Source organism: Brachypodium distachyon, chromosome 3, assembly GCF_000005505.3.
Source record: "Brachypodium distachyon strain Bd21 chromosome 3, Brachypodium_distachyon_v3.0, whole genome shotgun sequence".
Classification (NCBI taxonomy): domain Eukaryota; kingdom Viridiplantae; phylum Streptophyta; class Magnoliopsida; order Poales; family Poaceae; genus Brachypodium; species Brachypodium distachyon.
This window is the reverse complement of record NC_016133.3, coordinates 12,664,536-12,688,882: the sequence shown is the minus strand read 5'-3', so window position 1 is coordinate 12,688,882 and position 24,347 is coordinate 12,664,536. Positions and strand designations below refer to the sequence as shown.

General features: G+C 45.3%; 6 protein-coding genes across 7 annotated transcripts; 3 read left to right on the top strand and 3 right to left on the bottom strand.

Annotated features, from left to right (window-relative positions):
- Positions 1-287: 287 nt before the first annotated feature.
- On the bottom strand, positions 288-1,620 carry LOC104584020 (BTB/POZ and MATH domain-containing protein 4-like). Its single transcript, XM_014900734.2, has 2 exons — positions 1,485-1,620; positions 288-1,111 (listed from the first exon to the last, which is right to left on the bottom strand). Exon 2 carries the CDS (start codon positions 1,066-1,068, stop codon positions 538-540), a length of 531 nt encoding a protein of 176 aa, XP_014756220.1. The 5' UTR covers positions 1,069-1,111; positions 1,485-1,620; the 3' UTR covers positions 288-537.
- Positions 1,621-2,723: 1,103 nt separating this feature from the next.
- Positions 2,724-8,870, top strand: LOC100822767 (actin-related protein 3). 2 transcript variants are annotated; one of them, XM_024462114.1, is made up of 10 exons: positions 2,724-3,078; positions 3,886-4,120; positions 4,204-4,458; positions 5,299-5,307; positions 6,291-6,383; positions 6,841-6,960; positions 7,678-7,788; positions 7,882-8,007; positions 8,159-8,251; positions 8,485-8,870. In XM_024462114.1, the coding sequence occupies exons 1-10, from the start codon at positions 3,032-3,034 to the stop codon at positions 8,563-8,565; spliced, it is 1,170 nt and encodes a 389-aa protein (XP_024317882.1). In that variant the 5' UTR covers positions 2,724-3,031; the 3' UTR covers positions 8,566-8,870. The 2 variants fall into 2 exon arrangements, with proteins under 2 accessions (XP_024317882.1, XP_003573334.1); XM_003573286.4 differs by having other exon boundaries at positions 2,726-3,078; positions 5,161-5,307.
- A 491-nt stretch (positions 8,871-9,361) lies between these two features.
- LOC100833180 lies at positions 9,362-12,478 on the top strand. Its single transcript, XM_010235972.3, has 3 exons — positions 9,362-9,591; positions 10,408-11,604; positions 11,680-12,478. Exons 1-3 carry the CDS (start codon positions 9,426-9,428, stop codon positions 11,871-11,873), a joined length of 1,557 nt encoding a protein of 518 aa, XP_010234274.2. The 5' UTR covers positions 9,362-9,425; the 3' UTR covers positions 11,874-12,478.
- LOC112271633 lies at positions 11,897-13,347 on the top strand. The gene is made up of 2 exons (XM_024461356.1): positions 11,897-11,980; positions 12,585-13,347. Exons 1-2 carry the CDS (start codon positions 11,897-11,899, stop codon positions 13,284-13,286), a joined length of 786 nt encoding a protein of 261 aa, XP_024317124.1. The 3' UTR covers positions 13,287-13,347.
- Positions 13,348-15,785: 2,438 nt separating this feature from the next.
- LOC100832559 lies at positions 15,786-18,987 on the bottom strand. Its single transcript, XM_003571298.4, has 4 exons — positions 18,481-18,987; positions 16,953-17,384; positions 16,540-16,852; positions 15,786-16,435 (listed from the first exon to the last, which is right to left on the bottom strand). Exons 1-4 carry the CDS (start codon positions 18,985-18,987, stop codon positions 16,263-16,265), a joined length of 1,425 nt encoding a protein of 474 aa, XP_003571346.1. The 3' UTR covers positions 15,786-16,262.
- A 2,805-nt stretch (positions 18,988-21,792) lies between these two features.
- LOC104584019 (glutathione S-transferase T3) lies at positions 21,793-24,020 on the bottom strand. Its single transcript, XM_010238108.1, has 3 exons — positions 23,578-24,020; positions 22,667-23,084; positions 21,793-22,566 (listed from the first exon to the last, which is right to left on the bottom strand). Exons 1-3 carry the CDS (start codon positions 24,018-24,020, stop codon positions 21,793-21,795), a joined length of 1,635 nt encoding a protein of 544 aa, XP_010236410.1.
- Positions 24,021-24,347: the final 327 nt, after the last annotated feature.

Sequence of the window (24,347 nt, the reverse complement as noted above, 5' to 3'; positions counted from 1 at the left end):
ACAACTCGACCCACTAAAGACCGACAGTTCCCGGTTACACATGCATGACCAGCATGTTGTTAGCAGTTTATAGCAAAAGAGACATCACGAGCCCTCGCTTAGATGATCTCTCAAAACATAGAATCTAGATACACATAACACATTACTGGTGGAACTACATTCACCATACCAGAGATTCTGTTGACAGAGTATGCTGCACAGATCTGCTGACTGAACTTGCTTCTCATGCAAAGCTTTTGCATGTTCTCTAAAATAAGCTTTCACGAACAACACGAATCCTCTTAATGGAGAGGGAGAAACCATTTTCATTATCTCATAATCTCTGCTTGCCACCACAGCATCGACTCTTTCCAAGGGAACCATGAAATCGACGCAAGCTCCTTTAAGTTTCTGGCAGTTGTGGTGTTCAGCTAGACAAAGTAAACCAGTCACATTCCCCACATCAATGTTCATGCACAAGAACCGTTCAGACTTAAGCTTCAACCTCTCTAACCCATATTGATCCGCAGCCACAAGCAGATGCTGGAACACATCATTCTATTCAGATCTATCAAGATCGTCCATCCTAGGTAAGGAATCAGTGTAGATGAAATGGAGCATATACTCAAAAACCGCCGGTTCCATACGATCGATGGTTACGTGTTTCATTTTTGTCTCCTTCATGGGTTTACAGAGCTGCTGTTTGAAAACCGGTGATCGGGCAGCAAGCACCACCCTGTGGGCAGCCTCCTCGAAGCTGCTAGACTTGAACTGATTCGGAAAATTCTTCGTCGCGCATATCGTACACGGCTTTCCAGTGACCTGGTCGATCAGTCTGAGGTCCACGAGCGCCGACACCTCCGCGTACTTGCTCATCAACTCCAGATAAACCGAAATGTACCCCCAACCGTGTTCTGCATCGGCGTCCGGACAGTATACGATGGCCCAGTCGAATCCCCCCACCCTGAAGGTCCCGGAGCGGATGTAATCATTGCCACCGACATTGCCGTAGCTGAACTGGCAGATCTGGAACCGGTGCTTGCCCAGCACCTTCTGAGTTACGCAGGACGACTCGTTGGTCGACGCCATTGCTCTTTGCCTGGCGTGCGTGTCACTGTGTTGCGGTGTCTCCCTGCAGCATTTGTTCATGTATTTGTGTCAGCATATCTACCCAAAAAAATAAAATAAAAACTAATCGCACGTTCATCTCTTGAATCAAACTACCAAGGGTCCATACAGATAATAAAATGCAAATTCATGTTCTTGCTCTAGCTGGAATCAAGAAAGGTCCCACATTAGTTCCAATCACTGAACAAACCCCAACTGCTGTTCTAACAAGTCTGGAACCAAGACAGGGCACGCATTTCATCTATCAAACAATTAATAATGCAAGATAAGATGGTGGATTTCGGATCGAAGCCGACATAGATAAGCCGCCCACAGCAGCACAGCCTTTCGTCTTGTTTATTTCCATCGGTTCAGACAGAGCACGCGTATGCACGTACCTCTGGAGGCGCCGCTCGTGCTGTCCGTCCGTTCGGCGGCGTCAGACGTTTCCGGCGGAGGAGTCGAAGCTAGATTGGAGAGTGATCTGGCCGGAGGAATCAATCCATGGGGAGGGGGTTTAGGGTTTTGGAGAAGTTGGGGGGAGCGAGCGAGTGGAGAAGAACCCCCGGCCGGAGGGACTGTGCGGGGAATGATTTGGCTCTCCTTAAATTATACACATTGGTCCCTACATTCAAACCATATTTGCATATTGTCCCGGAAACTTTTGGTACACACCACACTATATGTGCAAGAGGAAAATGCACCGCTGGTACGTTGACTTGACATGATCGTGCAGATTAGTCAATGTACTTAAAAAGTGATAAAAGTTGGTGTTACAACTTGGCAACCTTCAGCACCACCGGTAAAAAATATGTATCGCCGGTTCCAAAGTTCATGTGGCGAAAATGCTCGTGCCAGGCTGTTTGAGCTTTGCAGAAAGACTCCTCGATCATTCTTATTCTCGTGCCAGGCTGTTTGAGCTTTGCAGAAAGACTCCTCGACCATTCTTATTCTAATATCAACCCTGAACTCGTCAGAGACAGAGCCCCATGCTGCAGCTGCGATACATCGGCGATGGAATGGACGCTTGGAGTTCGTCGGTGACGAGGGATACACGGCGGTGAGAGCCCCGTGCTACTACTACTACTACCTAATACGCTTAGTTTGCCACCTCCCTCGGCTCAGGAGGCGGCGCTCGCGCCGGCTGAGAAGAGGAAGCCCATCACCACACCAGCAGAGCTCTCTGTCGCCATCTGTGCCGAAGTGGACAAAGACGTCGACGCCACTCAGGGCAGCGCCCACAATCCCATTCCCATCCCCGTGGCCTGTGCAGTCCCTCGCGTTCCTCCTCCGTCGCCTTGCGTTGCACCGCTCCGTCTCCGCCGCGTGGGACCTGCCCTCCTTCGGGTATGCCTTGCCAGCGCCGCACCCGGCGCTCCTCGCGTTCGTCGACGCTTGTTGACGCCGCTCCTACCCGTGCTCGCCGACGGCCGACCACGGCATGCACAAGCGTGCCAAGTTCTAAACTACTCTCTGTGTGAAAACTTTACTTCAGTAAAAAGCCATGTATGGTCAGGTGGCAGCTGAAGAATGGATGACCCACGTGTCAGCAACTCCCGTTTCCGTGTCAGCTGGATGATCCAAAGTGCGATCCAACCGAACCAAGGTACCAGTGCGCCTCCACGACCACGACCCAGACTCAACTCCCAAGAGAGAGAGACCAGGCTGCTGCTTCTTCTTCTTCCTCCTCCTTCCCCTTCCTTCCCGCTTCCCTCGTCAACCAAACCACCCCCCAAATCAAACCAAACCAAATCAAACCACCACGACCCGGCTCGCGCAGCCTCCCCTCTCGCCGCCCACCAAATCTCCCGGCGCGCCCGCCCATTCGGACGACCACCGCCGATCGCCCCCCGCCCCGCCTCCCCGATGCTTCCCCGGGCCGCCGCGGAGGAGATATGACCCGGCGGGGAACCGCCCCCGCCGCCGACGCCGACGCCCCAACGCCATGGACCCCTCCGAGCGCCCCGCCGTCGTCATGGACAACGGCACAGGGTAAGGAACTCCCGAACCAAACCCTCTCCACCCACCCCGCGCTGACGACGTGATCCCATTTGCGGTTTTCCCACCCACCCCGCGGGGAGCTTGCTCGCTAGGGTTTTCCGCGGTCGATCGGCCGACGGGCGCGCCGCGTGTTTTCCGGCGTGTCTCTGTTGGTCGCGGCGGAGGGGTGGATGGATGGGACGACCGCGCGTGTTGCCTCCTCCCGAGGCTCGCTCCCCTTAACCAGGGATTCATTCAATTGGCAGCTTCGATTGTACTATATATGGTGTTAGTCTATCAGTGTCTTGTGGTATCATTTAACATGGGGGAAATCACAAGGCAGTAAATGATGGATAATTGTTCATCAATATTCGTTGGTTGAACAAAGCGTGGATGGGTCTGTTAGGTGTGGGTTAGTACTACTTTAAATCCACACTACCAGCGGTAACACGCTGTATTTATATGCTTCATGCGTTGGAGTGGAGTTGGAGACTACAAATCTAGAGATTCGTGAATGAGATTTCTTTGGTTCCACAGACGAAATCACCACTATAAGCCTATATAATGTTGTTGGAGTGTTGACTATTAAGAAGTAAGCATGACTTACATCTTATGCATCACTATGTGTGTTATGTGAAAAATAAAAATGGCATCCTCTGGAGGAAACCATGATAGAGGACAGGAGCTGACCATGCTCTGGTTTCCGTTAAAGCTGGATTGTTTTAATTTCTCCAAAACTGCATGACTATGCCTGTAAATACGCACCTATTTCTCTAGTAAGGTCATGTCCATGTTTCCTTACATAATTTCTATGTTCAGGTACAGCAAGCTTGGCTTTTCTGGAAATTCCGAGCCATCTTTCACCATCCCTACTATAGTAGCCGTGAACGAATCTTTCTTGGACCAATCAGAGCAGTGCAGTAGTGCAAATTGGTTAGCACAGTATAATGCAGGCGTCATGGCTGACCTTGATTTTTTTATCGGGGATGAGGCTGTGTCGCATTTGAGATCCAGTGGCCTGTACAGTTTAAGAACCCCAATTCGTCATGGTCAGGTATGCATATGCATTTTATATTTGTAAGAATGCCATTTTTCATGTACAATGCCATTATGTCATATCCTTTTTCTTGCTCCCAGGTTACTGACTGGGATACGATGGAAAGATTTTGGCAGCAATCCATTTTCAATTATCTACGCTGCAACCCTGAAGAACACTACTTCCTTCTTACAGACAGTCCTGTCAGTACGCCTGAAAGTCGTGAATGTATGGGAGAAATAATGTTTGAGACCTTCAATGTCCCTGGTCTATATATTTCTGTCCAATCTGTGCTCAGCCTCTCTGCTGGATATGCATATCTGAGATCTCTTTCTGAAGAGGAAGCAGATTCTGAGGTAGGTTCTGAATTCACCTCCTTTCATGCTTTTGTTTGACCAAGTGAAAAGTTGGTTATCAGACACACCGACTTCATCTCCTTGACTGGAAAACACTGTCTTATGCACTTTCTAGCAGATAGCCAGTGTAAATTTTTCGTATTGATTTCATACCCACATTAAGTTAAACTACCTACATTTTGTAGATCTGTTATTTTGAACAATTGCCTTGCAATTTTCGACAAAATTTCTCTACACTGATATATTACCCACGCATACATGTTGCTTGCAAACCCCTGGAACTTCTATCCCAGTTTATACCTATGTTTTTCTGTTCCCTACACATAAGCATGTATCGTGAAGCATTTGAGCGGAAACATAACCTGATGTAATGATGGAAACCATTTTGAGGCAACTATAGAATGACTGCTTATTTCTCACTTGCCAATGCCATACTGAGCGCACGTTTACTTATCTCCTGTTAAACTTTATTTTATTGTGAATTTTCGTTGCGAAGCTCTGTAAAGATAATTTCATGTTTATTGTTCTGGACAGGAATAATACTATGGAAGATGCAAATTCACATTTAGCCATGAAACCACAAACTTAATGCTTATTAAACTCTAGGAGAAACCACCACTGATAAAGTAGACTGATCTGAACACCAAGTTTTCTGGTAGGGTACAACACTTCTAGTTAAGTTTGACCAATATATTTTGTCAGTCTGATATGACAGGTGTAGTAGTTGACATTGGGGAGGGAGCTCCACATATTGTCCCAGTTGTAAACGGCTATGTAATTGGGAGCAGCATAAAGTCTTTTCCTCATTCTGGAAGTGATGTAACTCAGTTTGTTCTGCAGCTTTTACAGGTATTTAATCTTCACACATTTCCCTAGGGTTACGTTAAGGTGTTGAAGTTCTTGTGCTGTACCTAAACAGGGTATGTATCTGGCACTGATATATTGCAAACTCATTACTATGAGCAAGTTTGTGCTGTATAGTGCTTAAATCAGAACTGGATAGCAATTTACTATAGATTCTAAAGTTGGGGTGGTTAGGGAGTTATGCAGAGAAAATGAAATTTGTTACTAGTTGTTTTTGTTTGTAGGATTGCTTTGCCCTAACAAGTCATCACCACCGAGTTTCTAAGTACTTAGCAGAAAAAAATCATGTGGATAACCCTGCAAGTTGGTCAAAATATCAAATGGTCCTTAATAAGTCAAATGATTTCATGTATTAGTTCGTCCCCTAGATCTGTTGTGCTTTGTTGCTTCTCATCCTGATGTTAGTTTTGCGCTGTTCTGTACGGGTGCTTTATTAATCAACTTAGAAGAGTTTTCATTCCATTTGGAAGGAAACCTGAGCTTCCTCGCCATCCACAAGAAATTAATTTCCTCAATGAATCTACTCCCTCCGTCCCATATTAAGTGACGAAATATTACATGTATCTAGACGCTTTTTGGATATAGATACATCCATATTTGAGCAAATTTGAGTCACTTAATATGTGACGGAGGGAGTATAAAAATAAAAAACTCAGCAAAAGTCATTCACTAGTGCTGCCATTGTATTTGAGTGGCCTCTTAACCTCAACGATACGATTGTATGGAAATATGCACTTAGAAATGGACAACTGGAATTCGCTTGTTGACATCTGGGTAAGAAACTCCTTTTTTCTGCAGAACCACAATGATCTAAATCATTTGCCTTCAGTATTTAGTTGTGGCCCATTCTGTAGAAACAGTGAAACATGATAGATTTATGCAGATAAATGACTGCTTGTATGCTTATGAAGCGTAGTACTGTAATATAAAAATGCTGTTAGTGATTCGTATCATCTTGCGGTATGCAGGAAAGAGGTGAGCTTCTTCCACCTGATGACGCTTTGGATATTGCTCGTAGGGTGAAAGAAACATATTGCTATACTTCTTCAGACATTGTCAAGGTACTGTGTTGCTTGGAGCTAATGTCCCGATAACTCTTTTTTTTGTCCATGCTCAATGATCTAGACAAGTATATTATCCAGTGGACAGTTGAGAATTAAAATCTCCATTGAAGTGAAATGTATGAAACCTGTTCTCCGTGCAGAAATTATTGTTGACGTTTATTTTTGCTAGGGCGCTGGTTTAAATGCTTCATATATTGGCTTGTGGTCCTTAATTCCTACCATTTGGGCTTTAGCTTTTGCAGTGCCAACTTGTCTACTCCCTCCGTCCAACAAAGGATGTCTCAACTTTGACTAAATTTGAATGCATCTATACACTAAGTCACACATCTAGATACATCCAAAATTTAACAAACTTGAAACATCTTTTGTTGGACGGAGGGAGTATGATTTTTTTTAATGAATTTATGCGTTCACAAGTACGATATGGGTTATTCTTCAAATTTTGCAATTTCAGGAGTTCAAGAAGCATGACAGCAAGCCTAGTAAATATATCAAGCAATGGTCTGCAGTCAAACCAAAGACTGGGGTCCCATACACAATTGACATTGGATATGAGCGTTTTCTTGGACCAGAGGTATTTCCGTGTTTCTATCATCCATTTTTATAGGGACTTTCTATGTGGTGGTACTACATATTGTACTTCCTTTGTTTACATTATCTAAATAGTGAGCATGCACAATTGAGTAAATAGTTTCATTCTTTAAGATTTATAGTAATAAGACACTAGTAGCTTGATGGTTCACATGTTTGAGATTATGTTGAACTGTTAAGCTCTTATCAGTTATCACCAGGGGTCAAAATTAATTCAATGGATGCCTTGTAGGTTTAGTCTTGAAGGCTGAAAAGTTTTATGTACCTACAGAGGCATAAGTAAAAAATGGTTATGTGGCTCATCCTTCTTCTTCCATGAATGAAAGACAACCATTATTTTCTGGAGCTGCCTTTTAGTCTTTGATCCTTTGGCAATAGCATGGTTCTAATCATTTATGGCTATATCATGTGATATTCATTGTATTTGACTGCTTTATAAGTTTCTCAGGATTTTTCCAGGGCAACAGTTTATCATTAGTCTATATTGGTTATAAATTATATTTAGCAGCTCTAGAAGATATAAAGGTGCTAGTAATTCCATGTTAGTTTCTTGTGAGGGACTGAGGGTGTTGGTTATTACGTTTTTAATTGGACTAAGGAGGTAACAGCTTACAAGTGTACTTACTCTTCTTGACACAAAAAGTAGAAGAGCAGTTGGAATCAGATGTAATAATTCAATATTCTACCAACACAAATGCAGATTTTTTTCAACCCTGAGATGTATTCTGAGGACTTCTTCACTCCTTTACCTGAACTGATTGACAACTGCGTTCAATCTGCACCAATTGACACAAGGAGAGCTCTGTATAAGGTGTGTCATTTGAGCTCTACAGACATATCTAAGTATAGGAAGTGATATGCTGATTACGTGACTGATACTCTATGAATATTTTTCTATTTGCAGAACATAGTATTATCTGGTGGATCTACCATGTTTAAAGACTTCCACAGGAGACTCCAAAATAATTTGAAGAAGATAGTAGATGAGCGTGTTGCCGCAACTAATGCCTGTCATCATGTGGAGGTGAAAGTAAGTAGAACAATGCTTGATTTCTCTGTGTTCATGCCATGATTAGTTGAATTGTTCCATCTGTTCATGTTTCAGTATCAGCCTGTTGTAATAAAAAAATCTATATGTGTCTGATTTTGTATCTTTCATTTGTCTATTATTTTCATGTTAGCCTGTTGAAGTCAACGTTGTCACCCATCCTATACAGAGCTATGCAGTTTGGTTTGGCGGTTCAGTAGCTGCATCTAGCCCTGAGTTTTTCGAGGTACCTGCCACTTAACACTAACTGCAGATGCAGAAATAAATAGCAGTGCATATATTTCTTGTACTATATTAAGTTTTGAACTGTTCGTATCTACGACATACAATTGCAAGTCTTTCAGTTCATGTCACTACTGGCTGTCGTTGTCAGTAATTGGGCTCTGAATTCAATCATATTTACCGTCCACATGAATAATAAACATGTAATCTGAGAGTGTTTTCCTTGCTCTCATTCAGTGTTGCCACACAAAGGAAGATTACGAGGAACATGGAGCAAGCATCTGCCGAACAAGCACTGTTTTCAAAGGAATGTACTGAAGATCTGATGGATCGAAAACTATTTTTTGTAGGAGCTCGTTTAGGTTTCTCCGAAAATAGAATAGTCAAATTTGATTCTTTTATTTTGGCCCCGTCCCAACCATAACTCGTCATCCTAATTAGATTGGTATGTAGCTCTCTCTGTTCTGTACCGCATTTTGTGCATAGCCCACAAACTCTTCCTGTTCCAGGTGCATGTTTGTAGCCAATTTTGTCTTACCCAGAAAGAATTTTCACTCTTGCGATTGTGCTGTTGTTTATATACAGATAGATTGGATGAACAGTTCTGTTCTTTTTTGCATGAAGTTGTGTCCTGGGTGTCATCAATGGCTTTTGTTTTATACGTGTATTTTTCCTACTGCTATGATTCTGCACGCTTGATTCAAATGACAAGTAACTCGAGCATTTTGGGAAGTTAGATACAGCTGGGGAGAAGCATAGAATTTCTGGTAGAACCAGAACAGCAAAAATTTGGTTCAAGAGAAACATATTTTGAGCTCGCGAAAAAAGGATCTTACATGTACCAAGGAAGTTACAAACTTGAAAAATTTCCATCCAAGGAACATTTTCATTTGCTGTCTGCACTAAAATACAGTGGATACTAAAACAGTACTGTTTCTCTTTCTTTTCTTTTTTGCATTGTGTACGTGATGATTTCTCAAAAGCCCCTTGTCTCCAAAATTTTCTCAAAAGCCAAAACGTCTTGGTGGGCCCCTTGGAGTTGTCGTCTGGCCCATCATGGGCCGTATTAAGCCCAATGCCACGACCCAGTCTAGTTTCACTTCCTCGTGTTCTCTCATCTCTCTTCTCTAAATAAAATTCACTTGCTCGTCGCTTCTCCTCCCAAATCCAGCAACAGCATGTCGGCGGCGGTGGCTTCTTCGTCTTCCCTGGAACCGGGCCAGAGCTCCAACCGCCGCATGGCGGCGAAGGAGGAATCCGAGGATGTACCCATGGACAACTCCGATGGGGACGCCGACCAGTCCGATGATTGCAGCCCCATGGCCTTGCGCTCTCCAGGCGCCGGTAAAATAATTCGATGCCCTTTTTTCTCTTTTACTCGGAACTCATCCGCGAAATGAATGATGCTAGCTTGTGATGCGTATGCGCGTATGGTTCTTGATCTGTGATGGGATGGGATGGGATGCGGATATTAGAAGTTTAGAACTAATAGTACTGAACTAATTGACTGACGTTAGCCTAATAGATGAACACCTAACACTAATGCGGAATTAATCATTTGGACGAACCATTTGAGGATGAAGCCATCAGTGCTTGGTCTCCGTCGTCGGCCTGGAGTCGATGGCGGTGAAGTCTCAGTCAATGTAGTCGTACAGGATAGCGTCGGGACGTCGGCCTTCAGGACGGCACCGGCACTGCCCTTGCCGGTGGTGGTGACGGCCTTCGTTTCCAGGGCACTAGCTTAGGATCGGGTAGGGATTATCGGGAGAGTTTGGTAGCGTATGAGATCGTCATCCCATACAGGGCCGGTCTCCCCCTTTCAATGTAGCTCTCGGGACTCAGGACCGTAACCAAAAATTGTTGGTACGCTTCCTATCGTGCCACGTGCGTTACGGAACGTGATGGGCCACGTCCTTATCTCTCTCGGTTTGTTTAGCCGAGATCATTATCCAACAGCGAATCATTCCTCTGATGTAGTGTTGATGTGATGTGATTTGCTCATTCCTCTAATATATATTGCTGTTAGGATGGAACATGTGGCTAGTTGGAATATGGCTAGTATGGATAGCGAAATGTTCATCTGATGGAATTTGTGAGAGATTGTTGCTATGATGGAATATGGTTATCTGATAATAAAATGTTGCCCTGATGGAATTGCAGGCGCTGCTGCTGCGGCTAGAAAGAAAAAGGCTGTGCAGAGCCATAGGCAGAGAGTGACTGCTGGTTTTTGCTTTTATTCAAGCTTGTCCCTCAGAAAACCACCCGCCATACCTCGGTTGGAGGGGGCTTTCGAAAAGGATTCTGCTAAGCAGCTTGGGGAAGCTTGGGCCAAGTTTTTCCATGCCAATGGCATTCCTGTGGAGAAAGCCGACTGCCCGTACTTCCGGGAGGCCATGAGGTTGACACAACAGCTTGGGGACAGTGTTCAGCGCATCCCTACAGGGTCAGAGATAGATGGACCGTATCTGCAGTCTGAGTATGACGAACTGGAGGAGTATGTGGCAGGACTCAAATGTCATTGGGAACTGCACGGTGTGAGTGTCCTGTGTGATTCTTGGACAGGGCCTTCTGGGACAAGCATCGTGAACTTCATGATCGCCTGTGACGGGCGCATGTTCTTCCATAAGTCTGTTGATGCCACCGGTCAACTTCACAATGCCCAGTATATCTATCAGCACATCAGGGAGGTGGTTGTGGAGGACATTGGACAAGGCTTTGTAGTTCAAATTGTGACAGAGAATGGATCCAGTCTCAAGGAAGCGTGCGAACAACTCATCAAGGAGTATCCACGCATTGTTTGGCAGCCATGTGCAGCTCACACTGCTAATCTCATGCTGGAGGACATCGGAAATATCCCCAAGGTTGACGCAGTGGTCTCTAGTGCCAAGCGGATATGTAGGTTCTTCTACAATCATTCTGAACTGCACGATCAAATGAAAACCAAGATTGGTGGAGAGTTGATCCAACCTAATGCTGCAAGGTTTGGAACTGACTTTATGTTCCTACAAAGTTTCTGGGATAGCAAAGACAAGCTCAGGCAGTGGGTGGTCTTAGATGAGTGGTCAGATAGCTCTTGGAATAAGGAGCCAGATTATGACTACACGTACGACTCCTTAGTAAGCTCGTCTTGGTGGGAAGATGTGAAGTGGGTGCTAGATATAACTCGGTCACTTTATGCCGTACTTAGGCACGCGGATTCACAAAAGACTACACTTTCTGTATTTATGCCTAGGATGACTGCCGCTAGGGATGAAATGCAATCTCTTTTCCAGATGGGGTCAGAAGATTGGAAGAATGTCATGGATGTGGTGGACAAGAAGGTCGCAGATATATACAAAGACAATTTTATGATTGCAGGTAAGGACTAAGCTAATATGTCTATTTTTTCTCCTTTCATGCATTGTGAATTTATTAGCTCTCTTTCCTCTACAGCTGGTGTGCTTGATCCTGAGGCCCACTACAAGTATGATCTTGCCAGCAATCCAGATTACATGCAAGCATTCAAGATGACAATTCAGAAGTGCAGGGGGATGACTCCGGGCAGGGTCATGATGACACGCTCTAGCCGAAATGACGAAAACAAAGCCGGCATGGTCAAGCATGCAAGCATCGTAAAGCCAAGTTAACACTAAGCCGGCATACCGAGTATATGTCGGCACGACTATCTTATTTTATGAGTTTGCAGGATAACGACAAGCCCCTTGATCTCGGCCCGTGCCGAGATCCTTCAACGGTCTTATCCTGACCACGCGGCGCAAAGAAAAGCAGCGTCATTATTATTGCGGGAAAAGCAGTGGTCGCTTATGTAGCCGTGCCAGGTGACTGCACAAAAGAAGCACCGAAAGAGAATTTCTGATGGGAACCGGCGGAGGTCAATAGTACTTGTTGCAGGGTGCCAGAGAAAGTAAAGTTGTCTTATGCCCTGCGGTGCCACTCGGAGGGAACCAAGCTGCGTGCTAGGCGGGGCCTAAGGAAGGTGACGTTTGTACTCGGTCAACATGTTAGTGTGACATGGGCTGCTTATAAATAGAGCACCACCCCTCTGTGGAGAAAGGGAGGGAACACTTAGTCATTTAGGGTTTCCTTTTCTTTTTCTTCCTCCTCAAGAATACAGTTCAAGGAGCGCCATTGCAAGAGCTTGTCTATCTCGGCTAATACAAAAAAGCAGAAGTAAGAGTCTTACCTTGGCAAGAGGGTTCTGAACCTGGGTAAATCGCGGTGTGCTTGTGTATTTGTGCGTGTTTCACTTCACGTCCTTTCTCTTCCGGTTCTTTCTTCGTCCATCGGTCCCAAGTTAAGTCATCTTATGACATCTGTCGTGACACCACCATGACAAGAAGGTTGCAGACTCACCTGCAAATGCAGCGGAGGCACTTGACCAATTTGAATTTTTCCGTTCTTCTAGAGGGAGGTTTGACACAAGATTGGCTCGGTCCTGTGCTGGCAAATCAAACCCATCCTCTTGGTGGTTAATGTTTGGAGGAGAAGTCAGGATACTTCAGGGTTACGCGATTCGAATTCTGTCCCAGTGCATGTCCTCTAGCGGGTGTGAGAGAAACTGGAGCACATTTGCATTGATGCACGCAGAAGCAAAAAATCGACTCTTTACTGAAAAGCTCCACAAGTTAGTCTATGTCCGCTACAATCTTAAGCTGCGGAGCGAACAAACCAAAATACACACGGAAGAAAAGGACGGCGAGGAAGAAAACGTGCTTGATCCTTGCAGAATGATGATGGCTGTCACACTATATGATAAAGAAAACCCTGTCATGGATTGGCTGAATATGCCAGATAGTGTATCTTTGACTCCACAGGATGAAGCTACGCCTTGTAGGGCTCTGGTCGATATGATGCACACAGAGACATCGTGTGAGTATGCCCTCAACAAACCAATAGGGGCTTCAGGATCAAAGGGGAAGGACATGCTCGATGGCACAAAACGAAAGAGGAAAAAGGGCAAGATATCTGCTAATGATGATGGTCCGCGGCATGCAATGTGTACCAGGAACAAGACGAAGGGTCTCCCTGGCCTCGGCTAGCCTTTTGCTGGTAAGAAGTTCTGTCTAGAAGTTGCACCAATATGATGGGTCCGATGCATGAAAAACAAAAAATTTCCTACGAGATGTACGGAAGAAACTCAAAAACATATCTACTAGATGTAAGTAACGAGAGGAATTATGAGCATCATACCCTCGTAGATCACAAAACGTTATGATCACGGGATCGTTGTTGGCGTAGTGGAACTTTCGATGAGATCAATTTCATTGCAGAAACGACGGCACCTCCTTGGTATCCACACATTCAGCTTCACGTCGTCTCCTCCTTCTTGATCCAGCAAGCGAGGGGAAGAGGTCGATGAGATTCCAGCAGCACGACGGCGTGGTGGTGGCTATGGTGGAGAACTCCGCGGGCAGGGCTTTGCTGCGCGCGAGAGAGGAGGAGGAGAGGGGCTCAGGGGAGAGAGATCCAGCTGAGGGTTTGGGGTGTCCTCTCCCCCTGCCCCGTCCCTCTATTTATATAGGGGTGGTGGTCAGGGTTTGCCCCTCCTCCAAGAAGAGGCTAGGGCCGGCTAGGGAGTCACAGAAAGATTCCTTCTTCTGCCCGGCCTCCCCCACGTACGTGACTTTCACCGTACGGTGGAGAGTCCCCACGTTTCCTCTCTTTCCCTAGGACCCATTAGGGGATAACTAATTAGATTGCTCTAACTAATTACTATAGAGGCCCAATTAAATTTTCAAGAATATTCTGGAAAATTCCAAAACCTTTTGAGAACTTCCGGAATCTTCTAGAACATTCCCGGTCCATACCGGAAAATATCCCGAACTTTTCCGAAACCCTGAAACAGCTTTCCTGTATATAATTCTTTATCTCCGGACCATTCCGAAGCTCCTCGTGATGTCCTAGATCCCATCCGAGACTCCGAATCATAATTCGATATCACCATCTTTTATCTCATCAAACCCTAGCGACATTAAGCGTTCAGTGTGTGACCCTACGGGTTCGAGAACATGTGGACATGACCGAGACACCTCTCCGATCAATAACCAATAGCGGGACCTGAATGTCCATAATGGTTTCCACATATTCCACGAATATCTCATCGGTTGAACCACGATGTCGAGGATTCAATTAATCCGGTATCCAATTCCCTTTGTCTCGCGATATATTACTTGCCCGAGATTTGATCGTCGGTATCACCATACCTAGTTCAATCTCGTTACCGGCAAGTTCTCTTTACTCGTACCGCAATATAATATCCCCGTGAGTAAACACATTAGTCACATGCTTGCAAGCTCATTAGGATGTTATATTACCGAGAGGGCCCAGAGATATCTCCCTGTCACATGGAGTGACAAATCCCAGTCTTGATCCATACAACCCAACAAGCACCTTCCGAGATACCTGAAGAACACATTTATGATCACCCAGTTACGAGATGACGGTTGATGTCCACAAAGTATTCTTCCGATACTAGGGAGTGGCATGATCTCATGGTCTAAGGAAATGATAATTGACACAATAAAAGCATTAGCAATTTAAACTTAAGTGACACGATCAAAAGCTATGCTTAGGTTTGGGTCTGTCCATCACATCATTCTCCTAATGATATGACCTTGTTAATAAATGACAACACATGTCTATGGTTAGGAAACCTTAACCATCTTTTAATCAACGAGCTAATCTAGTAGAGACGTATCAGGGACACGGTATTTGTTATTTATCCACACGTGTATTTAGTTTTCTGTCAATACAATTATAGCATGGATAATAAACATTTATCAAGAATAAGGAAATATGATAATAACAAATTTATTATTGCCTCTAGGGCATATTTCCAACACAATAAGGTGAACCGCTACTAATGTTATTGTTCAGTTTCTCCGTTCGATTCAAGAACTTTTTGATGAACGAAATCAAGCGACAGCCTTACAACACATTTTTGTTGATTTCGTCTTTAGGTGAATCTGTGGCCAGAAACCTTTGTGACGCTCTGAACGGTGGCTAATTCAGGTGAAGCATTTGCTAAGAACTGGAGTAGAACTTAGGGGGGGTTAGCTCCAAGTACAAGAAACAGCTATCCTTAGATCCCTGGAGTCCAACCCGGGAAGATGCTGATCTTAGGATTGACAACTTTTTTGCTGATCTGGAAACCCAGATGCTGTGAACTTGTGATTGTTAGCGACCTCTGATCTTTTGGCTGTGGTATGATGCTTCGAAAGTTAGATGCCGTTTGGTAAATCTTCTGATGCTTGCGTCCTACTCCATATTATATTATCTTTTTTTTCTTTTTTGCAGCTTGATGTGTGACCAAATTTGAATTTGCTTCGAACGTATCCTCTCAGATTTTCAAGCAGTAAACAGAAATCTCAGCAGTGAACATAAATGCTAAATAACTTTACAACCGCTTTCAGATTTCAACCACTCGTCTAAACCTGTTTTTACATATTTGTTTAACTATTTCCAATAATAGAGTAGTGTGCACAACATCACATGGCGCATTTCCACACCTAAATCTGCATCAACGTAATCCAGTACGATTGATAAAACTGAAGAAATGTAAATACTCGTGGATATCAGGTGGTATATATATGAGTACATGTACATACGCACAGCAAAATGGAGAGAACTCCAGATCTCTTTACATGGAGGAGGATGGTGGCATTATCAGTCCTAAAGTATACACAACACAACCAAGCCTCAGCCTACCGTCTGCAGTCCAGTTATAAATTGGAGCTGTTAGCTGTAATCTGTAATCTGGCAATCGCTTCGCATTAGCAGGAAAGGGGTGTCCATGAGAAATTGCCAAAGATCAAGCTCAACGGGAAAAATCCTGAAGAAACACCAACCTTTCCGAGACCCAGGGTATGATTTTGAGCTTCAAGAAGGGCCGACTTTGCTGCTATTGGCGCCAGTTTCAGCCAATGTCATGTAGACCCTGGCACCTTCTCCAAAACCCTGCTACGTGTCGGGTACGCTCTCCGAACCGAAGACCAAATGATTGAGATGGCACAGCATCACTGAAAACTCAAGAAACTGTGTACTAGCGTTTTGGTCGGGATCACAATGGTCTTGCTGAGCACGAACAGTACAAGGGTTAACTCGAACATCAGGATCGTGTTGAGGAATGTACGGTCAACAATCCATCCGAATATCGTGATACCACCAGGGTTTGTTAGCAGATAGAGCACTGCAGTGAAACAGAGGAGAAGAAAATGAATGAGCACAGTAGGAAGGGAAAAAAGAAAGGAAGCGTGAGCAATGCAAACTTAAAGGAAGCTTTGGCTTACTAACCAAGTGATTCTCTCTTGTGGTATGAAGACATGTAAGATGCCAATTGAGCTGTGTTATGAGAATTGCCTTGTGTTGAGCCATTTTCCAAAGATTCCAAGTCACTCTCTGAATAATCTCTCAGAAACATGTGTGCTGGAAAGGGCACAAGGTTCCCAGAGCTGTTTGGGGTGCTTACATAAGTAGAATCACTAGAGCATGTTGCTAAAGCATGCCATCGGCTAGCTATTGAGGCAATGTTTTGAGCCCTGTGAGAAATTTTGGCAGCTCCGTGTAAACATAGGACAAGACCGACAACTTGAACAACTGAAGATACCTGCAGCATGAAACAATATGTTCATGATGTCATATTTTCGGCACCATATGCAAAAGGAACTTTACAATATTTTTGGAATAAACAAGCACATGATACTCACAGCTATATCACCACCATTGGTGAAATTGATCGGCCCGTTATATGCTGTTGTCTTGTATAGAATGGCAAACTGGCTTGCTGTAACAGAAAAGAAGAGCAGCAGAAGGAACATGCGGAACCTGTGGCTGATTTTGGAGAGATTATGGCGAAGCTGCAGGTGCTCTTTCAGATAGAACAAAGGATCTGCATCTTGCTCTAGAACTTTGCCGTAATCATCGAAGTGAATAACTTGAAGGTTGCAGACCAAGTTGAAAAGCATGCAGGAAGACAATACAATTGTCGTCAAATACATCCATGACATGACGGAAGCAAATAACACGGCACATGCTCTCCAAACTGACTCGTGGTACATGTGGGAGAAACGGAAGATTTCTCGAGTGAGCTTCACAGCAAAGCATGGCAATATCCACCACATAAGTGTTCGGAAGAAATCCTGTCAAAGGGGGTTATAACACTTGTCAGCACACCAAAAAATTGGAATACCAAAAGTTCTAAACATGGTGACAAATCAATGCATGATCGTTCCAATCCTATGGAAGTCATAACTCAAATTTCCACTAGAAACGTGTCTTTATGCTTTGATCATTTCCCCCCATTTCCATTAAAATGAGTAAACAACATGCCGACGAAATGCAAGTACGCCTTTTCTTCCGGAGCATAAACTGTAATCATGCATCTCCGTGTAAAGAAACAAACACAAACAAACATGTCGGCACAAACACAAACTTGCTGTCACACGCCCATGGCCTCTTTATTAGACGGAAGGCTCGAATCCCAGGGCCTCCAATCCTCCATTCACATGGTGACACAAGCAGGCACATGCTATACATAGAGTATAACTTAAGAGAATCAATCACCTGGATTCGCCCTTAAGTAAGGACAGAGCCATGAATCCAGCGTGGCAGAAATATATAAAAAAGGGTCCAGACAGGATGCTTCAGAATTGTCAGTAGCAACAAGCACACCTCCTGAATCTAACCACAAGCTTACAACGATGGCCTGCAAAGTTTCCATGCATTGTGTCCTCCTGAATCTAAGCACGATCCAGAACAATCATATGCCCTCCCGAGTTCACTTAATTGGCACTTAATTTACCCTTTGGTCGCACTAAATTTGAACAAAAGCGCGCACACAGTTCAGCTCCATCTGCTGCTGCTACTTAAGTGAACTCCATCCAAGTAGCAGCAGCAGTAAATTTTCAACTGACAGTTCGCACTAAATTTTCAACTGCTGTCCTGACAGTTTAGTAAATAGGCGATAAATTGTCCAAACCAGCTAGCTCTCAACTGTCAGGTCGAAAAATGGTGGCACTGAGTTTGAACAAAATGGCGCACAGTACAGCTACATCTGTAGGCTGCAGCTAGTAAAGAGTAGCCGAGAAATTGTGCAAACCACTCGACCTCAATTCTCAATTACGAATTGGGGGATCATTGGAGAGAGGCAGAGAGAGAGCTAGCTATGATTCCCTTGTCAGATTCCAAAATCGAGGCACGAGAAATTCAAGACTGAGGGTCCGAAAATCCAGTCACCTGGATCCTGGCGACGTACTCCTTCTGGAAGCGGATCCTCATGCCGAGGTCCGGGTCGACGAAGAGGAACTTGCGGAGGCCGTACATGGCCATCTTCCTGGACACGCATGCGACGGCCACGGCCGCCGCCGCCGCCTGCGAGGTCATCACGCAGACCTCGAACACCTCCACCTCGAACTCGTCGCAGGCGCGCGTCCCGCGGCACGGGGACAGGCCCAGCGCCGCCGCCGGCAGCGCGAGGCCCGCCACGGCCAGCGCCGACGCCGCGAACGCCACGCCCAGCGGGGTCGACGCCGACAGCCCCGAGAGCGACAGGAACGCCTCCAGGCGGCGCAGCCACCGCCCCAGCGGCCCCCCCGCGTCCGCGCCCGCGCCCGCGCCCGAGGGGGGGAGCAGCGGCGCCGCGTGGGTCTCCGTCGGCGGCGGCGGCGGAGGCCTGCTGGGCGTCGGAGGCAGCGTCGGCGGGGGAGGAGGCGGCGGCGGCGGCGTCGCTCCTCCGCTGGCCATGAGAGCGGGAAGAAGGTTGGGGAGAAGAGAAGAAGAAGAATGGCAAGGGCGGTTGGAAGGGAAGCGAGACGAAGAAGAAGAGTGGGCCATTTTTATTCTGCTGGCGAGCTGGTGGGGCCTACAATATGGTGGGGCCGGCTTGTCGGTGGGGACCGGTGGTGGAGTGTGAGGTGAGCGAAGAGATCCCCGTGCCTTTCGCGTTGCGTGTGACAGAGGGGCAGGGGAAGGGACACGTGGCGGGTTGGCGGTGACGTGTCCGGCCTCCTGGCCAATGGACTTTCGTGGGCTCACGGGCAGGGAGCAGAGTGGAGTTTTATTTTATTTTCGCCGAAAGCTTCGTGCTTCCTCGGTCCAACAATTTTTTTTATTTTAATTTTAACCGAATTTGTATACATCTATACACTAATTCATACTAGCAAAATAACTCGTGCGATGCTACGGAACAACGGAAAGTGTATCAAGCACGAGCCGGTGGAGGCGAAGTCTGGACATTGATTTTTCGATTGGATTGATTTCCATATGAGATTGATACCAAGATTTTTTGTTCGGGTTCGGATTAATTGCCATACTGAGATGGATACGAAAAATTTTGGATTTCATGCTAAGGAGATTGATTTATTTTAGGACTGTTCGTATTATGTTTGACAAATTTGGACCGTACGATAACTTTCGGTAAATCTTAACCGTAGAATTTCTGCTACTGAAATCGTGAATAAGACGGGAGGGAAAGAAAATAAGAGACAGTGGCATATTGATTGTAATTTTAACGAAGTTGACCGACCAACACCGACCAACAGCGTCCACCCATCACCACCGATTCCAATTTAATATATTGTAATAGATTTACATACATTTAAATTTTGACAAACTTAAGACATTTTTTGTTGGACGGAAAAAGTACTTAGGTAGTTTAATTTGCAAAGCAAGAACGTCTCCTCGAAAGGAGAAAGAGAGAATATAATGCTTTGCAAATGAAGCAGGTGAAATTTTATTTATCTGCAAAATGAAGCAGGTGAATTAATTCACGGTGGCAGCGCGAGACGGTGCAAGTTGCCCGGCCGGCAGTCCAGACGCGCGCCACCGCCAAAACCGGGCCTGTGCCGAAAGGGTCAGGTTTTTTTTTTACTATAATGGAGGTGATAAGGCCAGTCGGCCTCAGCATGTGATGTGTGATTAGTCACTGTTAAACGCAGGTGACAGTGCCCCGTGGATGCTGGCAAAGTGTAAAGCCAAAATTAATGCCTGAGTCACCGTCATATTCGCCCATCTAGGCTAGCCAGCGTGCCATCGTTAGTCCAACTGAATTAGGAAAAGAGGAGTTTAACAAGATTAAATAATGGGTCCAATAATGGTTCTAGTAGTAGCTATACAAACTTGTTCCAGGAGAGAAATGGTGCAATGAGTGTGAATAATCATGTGCCGGAATAATGCTAGTGAAGGCTACTACTGCCGTCAATATATATGATTGAATTAATATGCAAAATTATTTGCCATCTAATCTACTAGCCGATTAGTTTTACAGAAAAATAATCTATATATATACTGCCAGAAACAGCGGGATCCACGCCGAGCCTGCGTGTACATGTAAATTTAAACTCCGAATGATATTGTCAAGAACTAAGTCTCCTCAATTCATTGTGTTTATGAATGTTTCTGCCGAAAAGAAGAAAAGGTACCAATATGTTTCCAACAGCTAGAAAGAACCGGGTTATATAACTGCGTCTCATTCAATCAAGTACATATCCCATTTAACATTTAATTCCAGCAATGAACAAAATTCTCCTCAAAAGTCGGTGGTTGATTACTTCTATTGAAGGGCAAGACTGTTCTGAAAAGCTCTGCTTTCGGTTGTTTCGAGACATGTCCGAAATTCAGGTTCCAAACATGAGAGCCAAAACGAGTACAGACAACATTACCAACTAAGCAGGAGGAGATATTAGTTTACAAAAGGTGGGACAAGCAAAAAACTACACTGGGGACACCTTAACTAGCAACTATAGAAGAAGATGGAGACAGATATATTTTCCCTATATATAGATCTGCAAAGAAATTAACCTCTGCATAAGGAAGCACGTATTACCCTGCATACGACATTCATATGGTACTAAAAGTAGATCTCTGTACACATGATGCTAAATTTCATCCTTTGGCATCTAGACCTTTAAACTATTCATCTTTACATGCACATGAAAAACAAACAACCCAATGTATGAAGCATTTGCACAGTTTGAACCTCTTACTAAAGTTTTTGGATGTGTCTAACAGAGTTAGCGGCATACAGAAAGAAGACATGACATGGCAAAACGGGTGATACCAAAATGGAGTAAGACGGAGAAAAAAGAAAGAAGAAAAAAGTCGACCCACAGATCAACATAGCAGATGCTTGTTGGGCCGTCTCAATATTCCGATCGAAGGGTAGACTATGGGCCAGATGCAGGGCCGGAGAAGGTTAGAGGTCCTGTTAAGATTTTGCTGAATGAATGGAGGCAATAAGAGCATCTCCAACAGCATACCCATATTTTGAGTATCCAAAACCAATATTGGTAGAGGAGAGAGAAAATATGGATACTCAAAATGGCTCCAACTTTTCCAGCATACCCAAAACTGAGTACCCATATTTGTTTCTTCTACCTCTAGCTACACAATTGCATATATAAATCCAAATAAATGTTAAAACTTCATGATATGATATAGATAAAATTCCAAACATCATGGCACACATAATAGCAACATCCAAGTTCAAATTGAAGTCATGAAAAGAGACAAAAGGCCATCAAAACAGAATAAATAGTACATATGGAGCTCTCAAATGGCACCATTGCCACCCATGCCACTAAAGCCTCCATTGCCACCCATGCTTCCAATGAACCCACCCATTGTCCTCGACACCAAGATTTGATCACTCAAGAGTTCATGATATGCTTTTGCCTTCGGATCTAGACCACTTGTATCCATGAACATAATCTTGTGTTCTTGTTCCAACCTTTTCATCATATCATCGGAGGCCACCTTCCTCTCCTTAGCCTCGGCCCTCCTCTCCTCAGCCGCGGCCCTCCTCGCGTCAATCTTCGCCTTCTCCTCCTCAATCTCGTTCCTCCTCGCGTCAATCTTTGCCTTCCCCTCCTCAATCTCGTTCCTCCTCTCCTCGGCCGCCACCCTCCTCTCCTCGGCTATCATCTTCTCTTCCAATTCTTTGGTCTTCAAGTCTTTCTTTTGAGTGGCTATGTCTTTCCTTATGTTCAACATGTTGTCCAATGATTCCTTGTAGACATTGTCCTCTCCTTTCTTCAACTTATCCTTCTCTTTCTTTCTCCCATCGGGCCTCTTCCTAGGAACCGAAGAAGGAGTGGGGCTCCTTTCATCTTCACCACTTGAGTTCTCGTCATCTATGTCAACTTGCACGGTCTCTCCAACCGAACTATTGGCCTTCTTCTTGTTTGGTATTTCATTGGCGCCCCAATTCCTCCACTTCTCATCATGTTGGAGCAATGCCCAACAATGGTGCAAACCAAATGACTTGCCTTGCTTTCCACCTTTCTTCTTTGGTTTCCCCTTGTACAATTCTTGAGCAATGTGTACCTACGACATGATGTTTCAAATGTTAGAAACAATTCTACCTCTAGCAATGTGTACCTACAACATGATGTTTCATGAAGTTACCACATGAAGAACCATTCACCTTATCAACCTCATTTGTACCACTTGGGTTGAGGCGTTCAACTTGTGCCAAACATGCTGCCCACTTTTGGCAATCCGCTTGTATAGTTTGCCATCTATGTGAGAGTGATACTCGTGATCGGTACAAGCCCCCCTTGTTGTTGTCCTTGTGGTGATCATGGATACGTTCCCAATAGGTGTTGCTTTGTTGCTCAACACCGGTGATTGCATCAAGAGTGATGGTTTGCCATGCTCTACACAACAACTCATCCTCCTTCACCGTGAAGTTTGCTCCTCTCACCGCCCTTCGTGGAGTAGGATCAACAAATCCCTCCTCCTCTTGCATTTCTTGATCTTGCAATTCTTGAGATTCAGTTTCTTGTGATAGAGGATCTTCTCCCAACATGTTAGTATAGTGCAAAAAAGTTTCATCATCCACACTACAACATGAAGGTAAACACAAGATTCAGTTATAAAAGATCATGATGGCATAAACACAGTACACAAGATTCAGTTTTAAACATAGGCTGCAGCTTATCAAAAGCAAGATGGAAGGTACATGATCATCTCAAATGAGCATGGTGAGCATTTTGGTGTTAGGATTAATGAAGCAAAGCTAATAACACAGCAGCAAATTTGAAGGATGAATAACTTGGATTGATAAAAACTTATCTATAACAAACTAATGGTTTAGGGTGGCTCTCACAAAGCACACACTTCAGTTCATTTTCTAAAGAATAGAGAAACAAATATCACTCTCCTGTTAGAAACAAATATCACTCTCCATGTCTAAACTAATGGACTGAGACCATTAGTCACAAAAGAAGTCCCAAATGCAAAAGGATCCATTATATTTAGAAGTATCTTTAGAGCTAACAAGATTCAGTTTTAAACATTTCATCTCAAATCCATTCAATTGCTCAAATGTCGTACCTTTCAGGCATTCCATCGAACACCTCGGCCACGGCAGGTGCCACCGGAGGGGGAGGAGGAGCGGGCGCAGCGGGGCCAAGGGCCGCAGGAGGAGGATGAGGAGGCAGGGAGACCGCAGGAGGGGCCGGCGGTGCCTTCTTCGCCGGCCGCTTGGACGCCGGCGCGGACGGGTCACGGGGAACCCGCTTCTTCGATGTTGTGGTCGCAGCCGGCAGGGGAGGGGCGGCGGAGCCATGCCCGACCGTCGTCAGAGTGGCGGAGGGGGGCCGCGGGACGCCGACCGGCGGCAGCGCCAGCCCTAGCCGTCGATGGGCCTTTGGCTTGGGGGCGGCGCCTGTTGCGGGCTCGGCTGGGGGCAGGGGGGCAACGGGCACACCGGCAGGGGCACCAACGAGGACGGAGGAGCGGTCGGGCGGGGCGGGGAGGTCGCCGGCCTGCTCCATCTTGCCGGCGGCGGCTCGATTTCGCGGGCGGCGGGGGAGGCGGGACGCGCGGAAAGTTCTTGGTCGTGGCAGTTGGGTGCGCGCGCTTCGTTTTGGATCGTTTGGGTAGTCTAGCCAGGAATACCCAAATTTGGGTATTGGGGGCTAGAATATGGGTAGCTACCCAAAAAAATATGGGTATCCAACTTTTTTGGGTATGCCGCTGGAGCTAGATTTTGGGGTAAAATACCCATATTGACAGTTTTTGGTTATTCTTCTCAAATATGGGTATGCTGTTGGAGATGCTCTAAGGCAATTCCGGCTTCAAGTTCAATGACACCATTGGTG

Coding starts and splice junctions, on each gene's coding strand:
- LOC112271633 (XM_024461356.1), top strand. CDS start 11,897: ATGTCGGCACGACTATCTTATTTTATGAGTTTGCAGGATAACGACAAG. Junction 11,981..12,584: donor CGTGCCGAGATCCTTCAACG/GTCTTATCCTGA, acceptor CACCATGACAAG/AAGGTTGCAGACTCACCTGC.
- LOC100833180 (XM_010235972.3), top strand. CDS start 9,426: ATGTCGGCGGCGGTGGCTTCTTCGTCTTCCCTGGAACCGGGCCAGAGC. Junction 9,592..10,407: donor CTTGCGCTCTCCAGGCGCCG/GTAAAATAATTC, acceptor ATGGAATTGCAG/GCGCTGCTGCTGCGGCTAGA. Junction 11,605..11,679: donor AGACAATTTTATGATTGCAG/GTAAGGACTAAG, acceptor TTTCCTCTACAG/CTGGTGTGCTTGATCCTGAG.
- LOC104584019 (XM_010238108.1), bottom strand. CDS start 24,020: ATGGAGCAGGCCGGCGACCTCCCCGCCCCGCCCGACCGCTCCTCCGTC. Junction 23,085..23,577: donor TTCGATGGAATGCCTGAAAG/GTACGACATTTG, acceptor TTCATGTTGTAG/TGTGGATGATGAAACTTTTT. Junction 22,567..22,666: donor GTACAAATGAGGTTGATAAG/GTGAATGGTTCT, acceptor ATCATGTCGTAG/GTACACATTGCTCAAGAATT.
- LOC100822767 (XM_003573286.4), top strand. CDS start 3,032: ATGGACCCCTCCGAGCGCCCCGCCGTCGTCATGGACAACGGCACAGG. Junction 6,384..6,840: donor CTTCTTCAGACATTGTCAAG/GTACTGTGTTGC, acceptor TTGCAATTTCAG/GAGTTCAAGAAGCATGACAG. Junction 7,789..7,881: donor CAAGGAGAGCTCTGTATAAG/GTGTGTCATTTG, acceptor TTCTATTTGCAG/AACATAGTATTATCTGGTGG.
- LOC100832559 (XM_003571298.4), bottom strand. CDS start 18,987: ATGGCCAGCGGAGGAGCGACGCCGCCGCCGCCGCCTCCTCCCCCGCCG. Junction 17,385..18,480: donor AGTACGTCGCCAGGATCCAG/GTGACTGGATTT, acceptor CCCCTTTGACAG/GATTTCTTCCGAACACTTAT. Junction 16,436..16,539: donor CCACAAGAGAGAATCACTTG/GTTAGTAAGCCA, acceptor GTTTCACTGCAG/TGCTCTATCTGCTAACAAAC.
- LOC104584020 (XM_014900734.2), bottom strand. CDS start 1,068: ATGGCGTCGACCAACGAGTCGTCCTGCGTAACTCAGAAGGTGCTGGGC.